Consider the following 17,695-nt stretch of genomic DNA (forward strand, 5'->3'; position numbering starts at 1 on the left):
GAACAGCATCTGCTGATGTATGGATATGCTAATTGCACAATGTCTTTCAATCTTTTCCATGGTACTTGCTGTAAAACATCTGTACTGCTGTTAGAAACTATTAGAAATGCAGCGGCTCTGTCCGTATCTACAGCACATACACAACATGACGAGTGCGTGATTCTCGGTTCACATATCTACAATCGTCTATCTCCACATCATCTCTGGAGTACAGTGCTCTTCCTGTTGACCCTGTGAGATGGGACATGGTGCGTCCATAAAGGTAGGGTAACCTGCTTCGCCTTCTCCTCCTCCTCCTCTTCTTCTTCTTCTTCTTCTTCTTCTTCTTCTTCTTCTTCTTCTTCGTTTCTCTACTCCTTACTCTGTCAGCCAGAGAGTCACAGTGCAGAGACTTTGACAATGTTGGTGCCAGCTGAGCTTGTTGTGGTCTGGATGTTCAGAGCTGCAGGGTGACCTGGGGGTTGGGGTGGCCTCCTCTGTGGGGGCCCGCGGAGGCCATCGCCATCAGGGGTCAAAGCGGGGGGTGATGGGAGGCTGATGATCGCTGTGGTGATCCGGCCGCCTTTGCAGTTGATCCTGCCGCTTTCATTGGTTTTCAGGTTGAGGTTCGAACGACTAGAGGCAGAGAAAAATAGAGAAAGAGAGACTATATACAATTTTATAATATACATCTACGCAGACTTTGTGCAGTCAGTGAACGCAGCATGTAATCTCGAACACTGTCTACAAAATGAAGTACATAACAGGCATATTTTCCCCCAGACTTTTCCATTAAACACATCCCATTTGAGCTATCAACAAATAATAATAATAATAATAATGATAATAATAAAAATCACATATTCTACAATTGATTTCATTCATCTTTCCCTCAATTAAAGGAGGGTGGACAGACAACATCCTCTACTGTTCATTGAGTAAACTCACTATTCCACAGAAGCCACCTCATGGGATTTATCTCATTTCAACATTTCTAACCAAAGAAATACAGTTGAATAACCAGAGTTGGGATGTCGTTTCTGAAAAAGACACACTACTAATTAGGTTGTCAAACGTGACTTTTATGTTTCATATTCTCAAAACCTTGGCACATAAAAAAGCTTCTGCATGCTTTACAGCCCTTGGAGCCAATGAGAAAATCTGTCTTTTTGTAATTTGGGTAAACTGACCCTTTTAAGTGGAAATATTGTAAGCAGCTAAATTGTAAACTATTTCCCCCTCACTAAGTTGGCAGAATTCAGCGAACAACCGGGATACCATGTCTCCGTCTCCCCTCTGATGCTGCTGTGTGTTTCTGCTGTGCTTTACTTTTACCTGGCAGTGTGTGACGATGGGTCACCACACTGTATGTGGATGGCACTAAGCTCCTGCAGGGGGCACTGGTTTGACGGGACGGGGTAGGTGGAGGGCAGGCTGGTGTTGGGCAGAGGAGTGTTTTTCTTTACCCTGCAGCCACAGCAGGTGCCCACAGAACTGGATATGGAGGGGCTGGGTGAGGGGTAGGTCTGTAGCACTGTCTCTAAAGAGTTCTGCTCATACATCTGCTCGTCCACAAACTCATGAGCCTGGAGAGAACAAACAGGATGGTGGTTTAAATACACAGGGAGGGATTGGTGCACAGAGAAAGGTAAACAGAATAAAGACAGACTCATGGGACTTAATCAGCATATCCAAATCACTGTGCAGACTAATTATAATTAATTCATTACTTGATTAACCTCTACTTATATAAAATGTCTAGTGAAAAGTATGTAAACGTTTTGAGGCTTTTTTTGCCAAGAAGTTGTTTCTTTTTTCCAACTGATGTTAATCACAGATAAAGAGGGAAAACATTACTGTCCCAGTGATAGACATCTTGCAAATAAATTCCCTCGAGACTGTTAGATGTGCTCTGGAGGATTTGGGAGCTACAGGGTAAGTCAGTGTCAAGTACAATCTTCTGACAAGGCAACTTTTGAGAGAGATTATAAAATGTTACTCAACCCGCAAAAATACAAAAAAGAGCAATACGTTTCTTGCAGCAGGACAAAAGTTTATATAGTAATTAATAATGGGTGTGTAACGCTTGACCACATCAGACAATCAATATAGGTTCAAATGTCATAACAATATATACAAAATACAATAGAGCAATACAGATAGGAAAGTAATACAAATAATTATAACATTTTGTGGGTTGAGTATGCGGTTCCCAGTAGTGGAATGTAACCACATTTATTCAACAGCTTTAGATACTAGTTACTTTACAAATTAAGATTTTTGGACACAAAACATTTAAAAATATACAAGAACAGCTGAAACAATTAGTCGATTAATCATTTGACATAAAATGAATTGCCAACTATTCCAAACTATTACAACAAAAACATGTCATGTTTCCAGCTTCACAAATGTGAGAATTTGCTGTATTTGCTTTTTAATTATTTTAATACTTTAATTTATTTTTAATAATTTTGAGATTTTGGACTATTTGCTGGACATAACAAAGCATTGTGTGAAGGATAATTGTGACGGGCATTTATCAAATTTGAACACACCAAACAATTACTCAATTAATGGAGAAAATAATCATCAGATTAATCCATAATGTAAATAATGTTAAATGGTAGTCCTATACAAAATAGTTAATAATTAATTCCACCTCAACCAACTACAAATCAAAGTTTTTTTTGTCTTTTTCACTGGTGAAACATTATTATCATCATGATTCAATCCTTAAATGACAATTAACAAGTGTTTACAACCTCATTAATGTAGGTGGTGTGGTAGATCTTTAATGCGAAAAGTGGAATCAAAGATAGAGAAGTGTTTGAGTGTACTACCCACAGTGGTTTTCTCCAGACAGTGCAGTAGGTGGTGATGTTGGCTCTGCAACAGAGAGGTGGACTTAGTCCGCTTCTGCTCATCCTCTTCTGTGTCCTTAGTCCACACACACACACACACACACACACACACACACACACACACACACACACACACACACACACACACACACACACACACACACACACACACACATATTAAAGTTGATGAGTGTTGACAAATGATATTGTTGGCGTATCCTCTTCACTCATTAAAGCCTCTCAGTCTGAGTTCCCAAAAAGACTCATGGATATAAATTTCGTGGTCATCCGTAATGAAAAGTCCAACGTGGCTCTTTTATTCTGCTTCGTGTCTACCAATTTAAACTGGACTATTTTGGTTTGTGCTTGTTGATGTCACCCTCATTTCCATTATGAGCGGGTAGCCAACAACTCCTTCTGTTTGCTTTCAAATAACTTACCAGCCAATTAGTTACAGAGTGCACCACATATCTGCTTGGTGTGAATTGATCCCTAAACGTTAGCAAGTGGTTCATTTATAATTAATTGTCTCCATTGTGCATCCTTTGTGTACAATAGTGTAATTGCCTTTAGTTTGGTTCATTATGTAAGCAGGCTGGAAAATAACTTCCCCTTTAAGTTGACTGAACTAAAACAATTCTAAAAACTGCGTTTGTTGTCCGCTCTCTTACTTAATTATCTAAGAAGGTAACACTGAGCGTCATGTGATGCTCCAGGCAGCTGAACAGTTTGTAATGTATGAAGCTTCAGAAAGAGGAAAAAAAGAGTTGAGAAAAACAGAAACAGAAACTTATGGAACCATTTTTGGTATGTCTCCAAACAGGACTTTGTTTCAAAGCTCAAGCTCCAATAAAGCTTAGTCTCAAAGTCATCACAAATGCCAAAAAAACAAATTAATTCCCTGCCCACAGCGCACATTGTTACTTAAAGGATTTGGGTGGGTGGCGAGCCAGCCCAAGGACTCTCATTCAGATTCCAGACACATGAACAATATTGCGATGTGGGCAGGAGAAAACTACGCCTTCTGATGGTTCAATGTGTTGATCGTCCCTGTGGCACAGGCCCTATCAAATACATTGTATCTCTAGAGACTGAAATGTGTGTCAAGTTTATTTTCATGTGACCAAAGAAGGTGATTTGATACAATGCATCTGATATGTGACCCTGATAGTGTTAACCTCACTGAGGACATTTCTTATCTTGTATCTTGCATTATATCTGAAGTGAAGAAAGAAAGTCAGTTTACTCAACTGCTGATGGAGAATGACTGGCTCTTTACTTTCACCTAATAATGTGAATAGGAGCAGCTGATATGGATAAAATGTATCATGGTTTATGAAATTTACTGCAGAATTACCTCCGCCAAGTGGGCTATTTCTTTGGCTTGGTTTGTCTGTTGGTTTGTTTGTCTGTCAGCAGGATTACGGAAAATCTACTTGCCCAATGGTTATGGTGGAACGGTGCAGCATGGGCAAAAGAAAAAGCCCTTACATTTTGGAGAGGATCCGAATCATGGGGCGGATACAATTCATTAACCGGCTTTTCCCAGCTTTAAGAAGATTACCATCCAGTGAGTTTGTACTTTCTAAAGGCAAATTTTATGAATAGATCTGTGACTGAATGTTTAATTGCGATAAATAGATCCTAGATCAGTGTTATTTATCAGATATGTTGTAAATGTAAAATGAAATCCCATATTGCCATGGGTCAGGCCTGCTCATTGATTTGTAGCACTACCCACAATGAGACACAATAGGGACCTTGTTATAGAAAATGGCTGACATATTTCTATTGTCTTATGACACTTCTCATGATGTTCTGGAGCTGTTATTTCTGTGAGTGAACTTACAACAATCCATTAGGGGTGGGTGATAAGACAATATATTCTGTGAGATGATATAAATGTGGTCATACAGTGCGGTGTCATACTGTGGTACTGTAGGTTCATCTCTAGGTGTATTTAGACCCTTGTGGCAATGTTGCAAATCAATGAAGCACAACTGCTTCATAGTTGTATTGGATTTGTATATGATTCCTGTATGAATGTGTTAAATTCACTTTTATTTATCAATTAATTAATTAGCTGTATTCATCGAAAGCAGACATTCACATCAGTTTCTCAATTGATTTTCTAGAAAATGCATTACTTAATGATATACATTGATAAGTCAATATGACAAAGATCTGATTGGTTCTGTTGTCAATGAAAACAACTCAACACTTGATTAAACTGCTGGAAAAAATAATGCGATGTGGACAGTGATTGGGCATTAACCATGAGGGCATATCACAACAAATCCTGTCACTCCTGTCAAGTGAAAATTAAGTTAACAGTACCTAAAGGGATAAAGCTGTAAGGTCTTTCTATGCAAGGTTATAATAAAACTTGACAGGATTATCAATAAATCACCCTCTATGATAATGAGCCTGTGATCTGGGTAACAAATAAATGGCTTTCAGAAAATTAAAACGCCTTCAGGGGAAACTGACAAAAAACAGAACTTCTAATCCAACTATAGGCTGTGAGAGAGTCTTTTTGTCATATAAATCACCACTCACTCCCACACCAGACCCAAGCAGTGCTACCGACTGACTGACAGCAGTGACACCACCGTAATTTGATGCGGCAGGACTCTGGCAGCCTCATCACACACATGCAGAGGATGCAGAGGGATGTGGGTCGCTCAGCACTCACAGATGGCATTTATATGATAATTCTAACCAGTTCCAGACACCCATGCACTTTCACACTGGACTTGATTAAATCCAAATGCATTTTAGCAACCATCTGCAAGGAGGGGAGTGTGTCACTGAAAGCAAGAGTGATGGACTGGATGGGAAGGATATAGGCAATTTGCTCATGCATTACCAAACGCATTTTTCCATGGCAGTGATGAGTTGAAAAAACGAGTAAAAGTGGAGGAGAATGTATGGGCGGATTCTTACTTTAAAAAGTAGAAAGTTGGTTGATGTCTGTCAGTGGAGATAAAGAGGACATGTAATTCAAATGAATAGATAGAGGTGTTAAAGAATTACACTCTTTTGCTTTCTTGCAGAGATTTCGATAAGAAGATCAAGACATCTTGTCTGTGTATTAAGGCAAGGTATAGAGCTAGAGACAGGAGGTAGCTTAGCTTAGCAAAAAAACTTAAAGCGGGGGAAAACAGAGCCTGGCTCTGCCCAGAGTAAAACAAATACCTAAAAGTTAACACCTGAAATCTACTAATATTGTATCGCTGTTGTTTAATTCATACAACAGAAATATATTTAAAAAAAGTTGTGGTCTTACTCTATTTGCTGTATTATTTGTGTAGACTTACTCGTTGCTTAGCAACATAATGGTAATCATATCTAACTCCCCGTAAAACTACAACTTTAAAAAACAAAATTGTGTTTATGTACAAAATAAACATAAGATATGTTTAATAGTGCGTTAGTGAGCTAGTGAAAGGTGCTGGTATAGGCTTATTTTGGAATTTAGGAGAGAACCAGGTTAGTGGTCTCCCCTTGTTTCTAATCTGTATAAGCTAATTGCCTAGCTAAGGTTCTATACACAGACATGAGAGTGGGATCGCTCTCATTTAATTCTAAGCAAGAAAGCGAATAAGCATGCTTCTCAAAATGTTGAACAATTTCTTTAAAGTGACTTCAATGTATGTACGATACCTGCTTAGAACCAAATAGCAGACAGACAAAGTTAGGGAGCATTTAGCAGCTAAACTGCTAAAGCATTAAGCAGCTAAAGAGCCAGATATTTCCATCAGGAGAAGGTACAGACCAAAAACAGAGCTAAAAGGAGAGTGAATGTACATTACATTTGCCAGGTGGTCAGAAACATGACTTAAAAGAAATGCTAATGTAGCTTTGTGTCTGCTGGATGTGTAAATACGCAACTGATTGCTACTGTAACAAGTTCACCATATCAACTCTACATTATTCCTTACATAATATGTCAGTGTTGTGTTTACAACTTTAACAAATTACAAATTATTGCAGGTTTAAGGTATGGTCATGTTAAGACTAGAACATAACAACACTGCAGTTGTCTATAATTACAGAGAGGAGGAAAGACTGAAACATTTTGTACCTTTTGTAGGAACAGGAGTCTGTGAGTGTGGGATTTGAGTGCCCCATTGTTCACTGCTGCAGTTTTCAAGCCTCTTTTTTTAATGTGCTAACCATCTAATTATCACCAAGAGCGACACAACAAGCAAGCAAAGTAAAAAACAACCTCTGTTGTCTGACATTTCCAGTTTTACAGACGTGGATTAAATCAAGTCTATGACTGAAAGACAACTAAGAAAAGTCAATTGTGTGATTACACTGAATGCCTGCATGGGGGATTATTGGCATAACTCCTCAGCTACCACCCCTGCCCCGTATAACAACCAGGCTGTAATGACTCCAACTTCTGCCTCTAAATGACTTCTAAATTGTCCTTTGCTTAATTATAGCAGTAATTGTTTGTCATTTTGTGTTTGTGTGTGTGTTTATGTGAAGTAGCTGCTTCCAAGCTATTGAGTTGCAGTAAACTGAAATAATTAGCAGAAGGGTGTTTGACAAGGAACACAATGATTAATCTCTCATATAATGAATTACAATCTGCTGACATTTTATGTCATTTTTAATGAACACATTTGAAATTACTTCCCAGTAATCATCGCAAACACTTTGCTGTTGGTGGTTCTGCGTGGTCAGAGGGTCAGGAGTTGTTCTCACCGTCAGCTCCAGCAGTTCATTGAGCAGTCCGTTGCGTTTGTTGTGGAGGAAGGTGTTGGTGCTGCCAGACTTGGATATCCTTATCCTGGCTAGTCTGGCTTTCTGGGCGTGGGAAGAAGAAGAGGGCACAGCATTAGACAGGGGTGCTGGCGGGAGGTTACAGAAGATGACTAATGCAGTATTTATTGGTGAGCCAACTCGTCACCTAAGCTCTGCGGTAATTTTTTACAGCTACTACTGTAATTCTTTAACCATCACAATTTCAAATTTCTTTCATAAAGACTTTCTTTATGTATAAGAACAGAACTATAGATACTACTCACCAACATACATGGCCAACAGTATGTGGAAAGACAGGACTCTCGGCAGAACCTATCCCACACCTTGTTTCTAAGCGTGAGCTTTGTCATGTTGAAACAGCAAAGGGCCTTACCCAAACTGTTGTCAGGAAGGTGGAAGCAAACTATTGTCTAAAATATCTATATTATAGGATTTCGCTTATTTGTAATGGCCTAGCCCAACCCATGACAAAGAGCGCCTGACCAAAAGGTACACAAGAATACGAGGAGCTGAAACAGCTAGTCTATTAATCAATTAGTCGATCAACAGAAAATATATAAATAAAGTTCTTTTTCAAGCAAAAGCACAATATACTAACTACTATACTAACAACTTTTCCAATGTGAAAGCTTTTCTGCTTTCTGTTGTCTTGTGTTTTAGAAAACTGAATATCTTTGGGTTATAAACTGTTGGTTGCACAAAACAAGACGTTTGGAGATATCACAATGGGACTTATAAACTATAAACTTTTTTTCACTATTTTCTCACATTTTCTATACAAAACAACTAATTGAATATTCGTCAATCAGATTAATTGATCATGAAAGTAATTGTGAGCTGTAGGAGGGGGGTGTCCACATACTTTTGGCCAGATATAGTACAGAATCAGAACAAAAGCTGATTTTTCCTTCATAAACTCACTGAAACAAAATACGATTAATCTCACATAGATGTAATTAGATGTGATTTAAGATTTCTGCCTTTTCTTGTTTCATTGATACCGTGTTATTCTAAATTTCTGTTTATTACTATCAACTCCAGGAAGGGAAACAACCATTTTGTGGAACTAATGAGGGTCCAAATAAACAATAAAAAAAGAGAGCCTCTTTGAGTCCACAGTCTAAATCATTTCAGTTTGATTCTTTCAAAATAGGATAATGAAGATTTAACCTAAACCATAAACTATCAGAAAAACACAATTAAAAAACAACAACGCTAAAACTTGGAAAAATATAACTGAAAAATGAAGCAAACTCAACCAATGGATTCTGCCCATACAACAATGCACCTGTCTGCTAATTAAAAAATGTGTTCAATTTCAAAGCCTGTTTGCCAGCTCCTCTTTGTCTACAATGAAATGAAGAGGATATTGGGACAACTCTACGATATACCTCTGCCTCAAGTGCTTCTGGACATGTATGGTGTGATATTTCTTTAACCTTGGCCTGCTCTCTCTATCTCCCCGATAAATGCATTTCAGAAACAGGAGACAGGGAGAGCAATATCAGAAGCAAATCAAAAGTAATGCAATTAGTTTGGATACTTCAGAAATGATCTGTCAGACTGTATATACCTGTGAAGGTGTGAGGAATGCTGGAGACTGAGATGTAATAATAATGATTGTGTATGTACGTGCACAGTATGTGAAATGGAGAGGAAGAGAGAAAAAAAAAAAAGACAACCGTTGACTACTTCTTTCTACGTAGCTTCAGCTAAAGCGTGAATAAATTTGAAAGGGAAAGTGCTGTTGAGCGCGGTCTGCTTTTCTTATTGATCAAAAGCTTGACTTGACATGAGGAAAGAAAGTATTTTGTCTTCTCTGATGGTCCATTGAGCCCAAATGGTTGTCTAAGGAATCTTTACTCTCAGCTGATGAAATTCTGCATTTGTTTGGAGTCCAGAGGTGTGAGCACAAGTTTTAAGTTACAAGTCTAATGAAGACTGTCCTCCCCAGAAAAACAACCCCATAGGTTGTTCGTACAAGCAGCAATTATGACCCATATTTACATTTTATTGTTAGGCAAAGCCCTCTAATGGCCGTATGTAATTATGATGGAAGCAAAGCAGGAAGTAAGGTGACAAAGTATAACGGCGCCAAACTCTGTTGGTAAGGTGGCAGATTGGGGTGGTTGATGGTCAAACAAACAGGACTTTCACCCAGGACACTGGAGTTTGTGTCCTGTTTAAAAATAAAAGTAAACAGAGAGTGAGTTATTTTAACTTTACGGAACAAATGGAACTACGTCACGTTCTACGTGACATGCATAATTACTAGTTATTAGTCATGTCCATACTCACAGAAGTGAAGTAATGTACTGATTTTAACCCAAACCACAATCTTTTTCTGAACTAAACTAAGTAGGTTTGCCTAAACCTAACCAAACTGATCGTTTCACAACGTTAACAATGTGTTTAAAACCGCGACGACGGAAAACGCTCCTGTGGGTCAAATTTCCTACCACCGCTAGGGACGCTAATTTATGAAACGCTTCTGTGGGTCGTATTAGAGTTTAGGAACAACCCTTGTTCCTGGTTTGGAGGACTTGTTGATCTAATGCCAAGTAAAGTCCAGGTTCCTTTCATCCAGGCTCCGGAGCTCGAGCACCAACGAAAAATACTGAGCACCCACGTGTGCCAGACTGCCAGTAGGCTACATTCATTTAAAATTAAACATTGCAGTTGGTGCTAAGTGGAGCGTCTGTCATAGTGTGATTGGTTATGTCGCTATCAGTCCACGAAGCTGATCACGGTTACGTGTCAGTTCAACTTTTCATCTCCAATCCTATCTGTATTTGTGAGAAGTGGCGCTGTCCTGAGTTGAAAGCCTCCTTTATGGCTTTATTATCGAGTTAATAGGCATGTTTGTGTTCGTGTTGGCCGCTGTCCATTTCCTAAGGTTCTGAAATGCAAACAATTTGTGACTACTTTTGTTTTTTTTAAAGGCTGTGCACCTTTGAGCACCCACGAAGGAAAACATAAATCGGCGCCTATGTCATCAAGTCTCAAGTCAAGATTTAAAGGAGTATGGGCGAAGCTTCAAAGACGCTGGCTCATACATTTCCCATTACGTACCCATTAGCATCTTTAACTTAGATCCTTCCTGCATGGTAATTTTCCTCTTCTTTAAAACGCAGGATTATTGTTATAAACTTGTAGTCTCCCTGCATAACCCTGATGACATCACTATTTTCTGAGACTTGAGAAAACTCCCCCCAGAGCCAAATTACATTATTTAACTTTCTCCACTGGTTGAGTAGATGAGTAAACTGACCTTTATGCGTAAATCTGATGACGTTTTCCTTTTAAAATGGCTGACAAAAAGGTGAAATAATTTCGTGAAACAGCTGGGTAATTGTTACCTAGCAGGAATGAAGTGCATTTGTTGGGGACTATTTTTAGCTGTGGATTAATATACTGTAAATGTGTTGCTCTAGCAAGTACTCACGGCAGGCGAATGGTCTCTATGGGATTGACTAAAAATAAAGTGCCCATGCTCATAGTGGAAACATGTCACCAAGTGCAACTGTGTGTCATTGACGTGTTTTTTTTTTAAGTTTCTGGACAACAATTGAGGGTGATGAGGAAGTATTTCATGGCTGGAGAAAGGGAAAATTACTCTAAAATTGTGTCTGTTCAGAGACAGGCATAATGGGCCTCCTGAACACTCTGTTCAAAGCCCTGTGATCGTGGAATCTTGTTTTTTTTCAATTTTTTTTGATATTTCTATGGTCTTGGTTGACCAAGTAAATGAAGCCAATATGCTCCAACATTACCACCGACAGTCAGACAGCCAGACTGCAGCAGTACAGGGAAAAAGGCACGACATGTTCACCACCTTTACTCCCATCAGCCTTTCTCTTTCAGACCTTCTGCTTTGTGTTCTCTTTGTCTCCTTTCCCTATTCCCTCATATCAGACCTCCTTCTCTTTTTACTCTTTTGCTCCTGTCATGTTCTTTTGCCCTCACGTCTTCGGCCTTTTTTTTCCCTCGACCACCTGCCATCTCTCAGTGCGGCTCCACTTGACTTTGCTGTCCCATTACCGGTGTGACCTCAGTCCATTTATTGCCACTCAGCGACACTCTAATACTCACCGCTTTTTTTGAGCAGAAATAAAAAAGAAACCGGTCTTCTTCTTCTTCTAGCTAGTTTTCTTTTTCAACTTATCACATTCGTATCAGGGGTTGTTTCTCCCGCAAGTTATGCCATCTGTGGGTGGCTGAACACAAAGAGGAGACACTGCATTCTACACTGAGCCCCACACACACACACACACACACACACACACACACACACACACACACACACACACACACACACACACTATACAGTTAGTCGAACGACTATCATTAAATCCAATTTAGATTCTCTATTTTTTTCTGACTGTGAAGCTACAATGGGTACATGAGAAGACCTTTTTGTAAAGTAAAATCCCCAGATGACTACATAATTGTAATGGGAGCCAGGAGCAGCCTGTTGGTAGAGAAGAATGAAGATGAATAAGACCTAGAGAGAAAGGGAAGGTCAGGCGAGATGGACTAATACAAGAAGGGGAAATGATGAGCAGAGTTTATAACAAATCTTTTCTCCTTTTCTTCCTTCTTTTTCTGTTCTCAAACTTATACGATAGGAGAAAACAAGGGGCACATATGGCTATGATAGGAGTTTTCTGTGCATTAATAAAAATAGCTCACAGGTGCACAGTAAATGTGTTGGTGACTTGTGTACTTGCGTACCTTTTACAGTTGTTGGCATAAATACAAGGTAAGAACAGACAATTAGACCAATCCAGCAAATCGGCTCCTGCACGCTGAGCTCTCCAATTCAAAAACAACGTACAATGTGTTGTACCTTCCTGGGCTGGCAAAGCAGTCTCACTCTGTGAGAAGATTACAAAGAATCTAGAGAACAAAGATGCACCTTTCTGTAGTTTTAACTGCTTAAATGTAATATATTTTTCCTGCATGAATACAATTCCTTTGGGTTAAAAAATAAGTTCTACCGTTATGTATATATAGTTTACTGAAAAAGCTCTATTCTATCTATCTTAACAATGAATGCTAAAACAATTCTAGTACTTGGGTTCAAAGCTAATTGGCAGCTTTGGAAACAGCAGTTGAGAAAACCATCTCAGAACAAGGTCCATTCAGTAACTGTTCTGCAGCTTTCAATCATAGATGTTAAAATTGTTACTGTTGCTCTACCGGTTGTTTCCGAGTTCAAGAATGAACTTTGAATTTCAGCATTTATAGCAACTGTAATCAATATTTTATATTAAAGAAGTATTTCACTGCTGGGAAGATGGCCTTCTCATAAAACTGGTCTGTCTATGCAGTAGGAATTTGTGCTACATGACCAGAAAACAGAGAAAAAAGGCTGTGGCGTTCGCTTTTGCTCAAAAGGTAGAAAACCTACAACTACCAGAATGCACTGCGCCACACCACACCAATAAACGCTCCCCCTGGTTGGTGACGTAATGTGAGCTTGTCTGTTTTCATCATACAGAAAACTGTATGGCGCCCACTTCCTGTGCACAAACTCCTGTATTACTGCCAAACAGTGAACTAAAGATATGTTTCTGAAAACATTTTAGGCGAGAATTAGGTAATACAGTAACATAATCTTTGTTTGTCTTTGATCAGCTTTGCTTTTTCTTTCTTTTCTTTTTTTTACAGTTTAATCTAAGAGAGTGGCGGCTCTCTCTCGATGTGCGTTAGAAGTTACTGGATACAAAACATCTAACCACATCTAACCCATCTACGAGAGAAAAATGGTGAGAGCCCTCCTCCCCAACTACTTTATTGCTTACTGGTCAAATTAAGCCAAACTAGACCACATGAAGGTGCAAATGAGTTCACTCCATTGTGTTTGAACTGAAAAAAAAACCTCTGCTGACTCAAAGCAATATATTAATAAGGAAAGCAGCCACCTAGGATTCTTATATCACTATGGATTCAAACCAGACTTTTCCCTCCTCAATTAGCTATCAGCAGCTGCTCTCTAACCTAATAGCACTCTTATCTAGCCCGGCAGAAAGGTCAAGCCCACTGGGTGACTGTAGTGAGTGGATAGCTAAAAGTTTGTACTTGAATTTGTATGTGTGTGTGTGTGTGTGTGTGTGTGTGTGTGTGTGTGTGTGTGTGTGTGTGTGTGTGAGAGAAAGAAAGATAGATAGGGAGTGTGCATGTGCAGAAGGACGTTGAATAATGTGAGTCTGAAGGGCAAAACATTTTTTTTGTGCGATAGTTTTGAAAAGTATGGGATGATGTAAGTAAAGGACAGCGATTTGCAATGCCGACGTACAATTCCTAATTAGGGTCAGTCCTTTTCACCATCACCTTTAGTTTAGTTTGTAAAATGTCATCTGTGCTTTTGATTAAAAAAAAGAAACGTATCTTTTAACCCTCTGTCATCATTTTAATGATCTGAATATATATATATATATATAGACAATCAAGAGGTTTCTCAAGCATAACCATTAGGATCCACCCACCCAGCATTTTACTCAACACTTATAACCTCTCATTTATTCTCATTAATGTAATAACAGCTAATAATCCTGTGGTACTTTGGCCTTTTAAAAAAGCGTGCACTCCTAATGGTCCGGTAATATGTATGTGCACACGCCTCAACACAAACACACAACTCTTGAATCTCCCTGTTGGAGCAGATGGGATGAAAGAAAGACTTTTACCTTCTGAGCGCGACGTTTGTCTGCTCTTTGGTTCTGGTGGTAGATGCGACTGAAGTTGGAGACAATAACAGGGACAGGCAGAGCAATCACCAGCACGCCGCTCAGGGAGCAGATGGAGCCGAAGATCTTCCCAGCGATTGTCTTTGGCACCATATCTCCATACCTAGAAATGAGACGGATGAGAAAAGGTTAGACAAAATGCTGAAATAGATGGTGTTGACTTAGGATACAGTAGGTATGTTTCCATCCACCTGTTTGTTAGGCATTTTGTGCATGAAAAAATACCTTTGGAGAGGATAGAGTATTTGAATACACTTTGAAATTTTGGGGCCTGCTACTGTAGACAAAGCATTGCTTTTAATGCTGCCTGCCACTCATCAGAAAGGTCCAAAAATAAAGAATCAAAAGAGCGGCGGAAGCCCCCATTCCAAGTCCAGACAGGGGTTCTGGTTGCATATGAGTGTAGTGGAAGATAAAAAACACCACAGGGTCCACATGTATCAGAAGGGACAAATTAATTGCCATCATGTATCAAAGCATCAAAGCTGCTATTGCTCAATTAATTAGGTGCTTTGTAATCTGTAAGAACGTGATGACAAATTAGTTTATTTAGAAAGTAGTCAGAAGTAGCTCCCTGATCTCACTTTGGCTGTGTCTGAAAGCACTCCCTATTTTAGAGCACTATATTTACTGATTTTATTTGAATGTGTTTTTGCCAAACATCCAACCTATATTACATTAGATAAATGTGAAATTCCCACTTATGAGACACTCCACTTGTCATTGAGGGCTGCGGAATCAACATTAACACTTACATTTTTCTCTGGCCTCTTTGGCTCCTCTGAGTTTTCTCTCCACTGCGTTCTTGACACGCGACTCTTAACAGGTAAGCCCCATGCACTGTTGACCACTGTGTCTATTCAGGGCCGCTCTCTGTCCAGACGTGGGGGCTGGTTTTCCACTTTTCAGACGTTTTTTTTTTTTTGGCCCAAAGCTCTCACTCTCTATGCTGAAAAGCGCCATAATCCGGGATTACCTCCTGTTTACTACCCACAAATTGAAGAGCTGGGGGATAATCACAAACCCAGCCTTCTGCTCTGCCTGAATAACGTACGAGAGGGAAGAACGTGATGTTGCTCAAATCCTCTTTTGAAAATGACTTTTTTCTACAAAGGACAGAAGAGCTCAGATGATGCAAAAATTTGGTCTAAATCCAGTAAAAAATACCTTTAAAGGGAATATCGCGAACATTTCTTATGTTGTTTGAAAACTCATAGCAGGTAGGCTGATGTGAACTGCAAGCACAGAAGGCAGAGAGTCAGAAATATGAGGGATTATTAACAAGCAAGGAAGATTTGACCACAGGGCTTGTTGTTATTGTTGCTGAGTCCTGCTCCTGGCTGCCAGGCAATCAGACAAATCATTTCACAGTTTGCTCCACTAACTGTCTGTCAGCTGAGGAGAGATGACATTCTCCTGACTGCTTTGTTGTAATACCCAATGTGATGTGTCAAACATCATTACAACTGTGATACGGTGGAATATAAACCATGTTGCCCTTTGCAGTGAGTTAGTTCACATCAGACATGTAAATAAGTTCTGGACTTTGTTGTGTTATCCCTGACAATGTCTCATATATTTGTATTTGTTTACTGCTGTATTTGATTTTTGTCAAATAAACTGCACAAAACTAAAAAATCAGTTTCACACAGCAGTGGGCAGCTGCAGCATGAAATGTCAAGAGTTAGAAACGTTCGCTCATTTAAATTTAGGATTAATTAGGGAGAAATATAAATATTTGTGTATAAATAATACAAAACACTGAAGTTCCGGAAGGTGCTCATCTCCTAGATAAGCAAATATGGTGAATATATGGTTTGCCTTAATGACAGGACATCAGCTGTTAACCTTTTCAAATCAGAAAGGTGCTACCATGAGACAGGCCAGTAAAGAGTAAATTACGTAAACAATGAATTATTCAAGAAAAGCCTGCAAGAGTAGTTCAACGATGCAACAAGGCAACACAGCAGTAAGGCTATTTCCCCGGTAAATGGTCTTCTACAGGGAGTCATTACTTTGCTTTTTCCATCTGCCACAGTTTGAAACAGAAGCCTAAGCAGGTGGAAATATCAATTGTGAGGGGATTTATTCAGTCATGTGTTTTACCTTTCCAATCACTTGCTTGTTTTGCTATTCATTAAAAGAAAGTCTGCTGTTGCTTCCACAACACGTGGAAGTAACAGCATGCTCCTCATAGATAGTAAAACAGAATTGGATTGGACGTGCTGCATCAAAAAGGCCCAATGAAACCAAAGCAATCAATCTGGCTGAATGATTTTCGTTTATGGGAGGTAGAATTAAAAGCGGCAGAGTCAAACCAAGTCAAACGTTGTTAAAGCTGTGATGAAGAACATTAAAAACTGTTATCATGAGAGCAGCTAAAAGACAAAACTAGTTTTTTAATCATTGGGGAGGGGTTGGGGGGTGGGCTTGGGCTGTGTTACTCTGCTCAGGTGTTCAGAACTTACACTGGAATTTGTCATTTTTACTTAATTCTTGAAGATGTATCACCTGTACGTCTTGTCCAACCAACTTGAGACTGTTTTGAATATGAACTCCAATTACAAAGGTTTCAGAATGCCAAGAAAATGATCAAAATGTCAAAAAAATAAAGACCCCTGGCTGCAGTCATAGGCATAGCCACGAGGATGGATTTCAGCTTTAAACCCTGTGCCGTGTCATATTCTTGTGCATGAATTTACAGCAGTACAGCGCATTAGATGGTCAAACCACATTAGTGTTGTTTTGTTCAGTCCATGCGGTGACTTTAGCATTACTTAACTTTGTGTAAACATGTTTTAATTTGCCCTACCAGCTGGCACTTGAAATGCACAATGACCATTGGAATTATTGCTGCAGCGACGATAAGTGGGGTCAATAATAGTTCTAAAGCGTTAATTATGGATGAATCCAGAACACACAACACATGTTTTTTTTGGCCTACTTGAAAAAAATAAACAGCTGGATAAGAGCAACAGATAACATATGAAGCAGTGGAGAACGCAGCACAGCAGGCACTATGATTGAAGATGGAGGGTCACTGCCGGCTGCTGATGCTACAGCTGAAATGGGTCCCAGAGCTGATTTAATGGACTATGTGACCATTCTTAAGAAGCACTTCATAACAGAGCATAACATATTAATAAATTACACAATGCATTGGCGTGAAAGCAGGAGTATGGCAGAAAGACTGAGGATTGTAAAGTGTAAATAACATTGCGCGGGCCTCCACGGTGGCAAGAAAGCTACTACAAAAGGTATTTATGCTTAACACGTTGTTATTTGCAGTATTTCCGAAATGCCAGGGCGCGTACAAACAAC

At 39.3% G+C, this 17,695-nt stretch overlaps 1 protein-coding gene across 1 annotated transcript in view; it reads right to left on the reverse strand.

The window, feature by feature from the left end:
* Positions 1–377: 377 nt before the first annotated feature.
* LOC144517095 (A-type voltage-gated potassium channel KCND3-like) overlaps positions 378–17,695 on the reverse strand; it is a 74,529-nt gene continuing 57,211 nt past the window's right edge. Inside the window, exons 2-6 of the mRNA XM_078248947.1 lie at positions 14,315–14,477; positions 7,563–7,664; positions 2,827–2,919; positions 1,315–1,565; positions 378–615 (exon numbers count right to left, since the gene is read on the reverse strand). Of these exons, the coding sequence (XP_078105073.1) occupies positions 378–615; positions 1,315–1,565; positions 2,827–2,919; positions 7,563–7,664; positions 14,315–14,477 (847 nt within the window). The remainder of the gene's footprint in view (positions 616–1,314; positions 1,566–2,826; positions 2,920–7,562; positions 7,665–14,314; positions 14,478–17,695) is intronic.

This window comes from Sander vitreus, chromosome 4 (genome assembly GCF_031162955.1).
Source record: "Sander vitreus isolate 19-12246 chromosome 4, sanVit1, whole genome shotgun sequence".
NCBI classification, from domain to species: domain Eukaryota; kingdom Metazoa; phylum Chordata; class Actinopteri; order Perciformes; family Percidae; genus Sander; species Sander vitreus.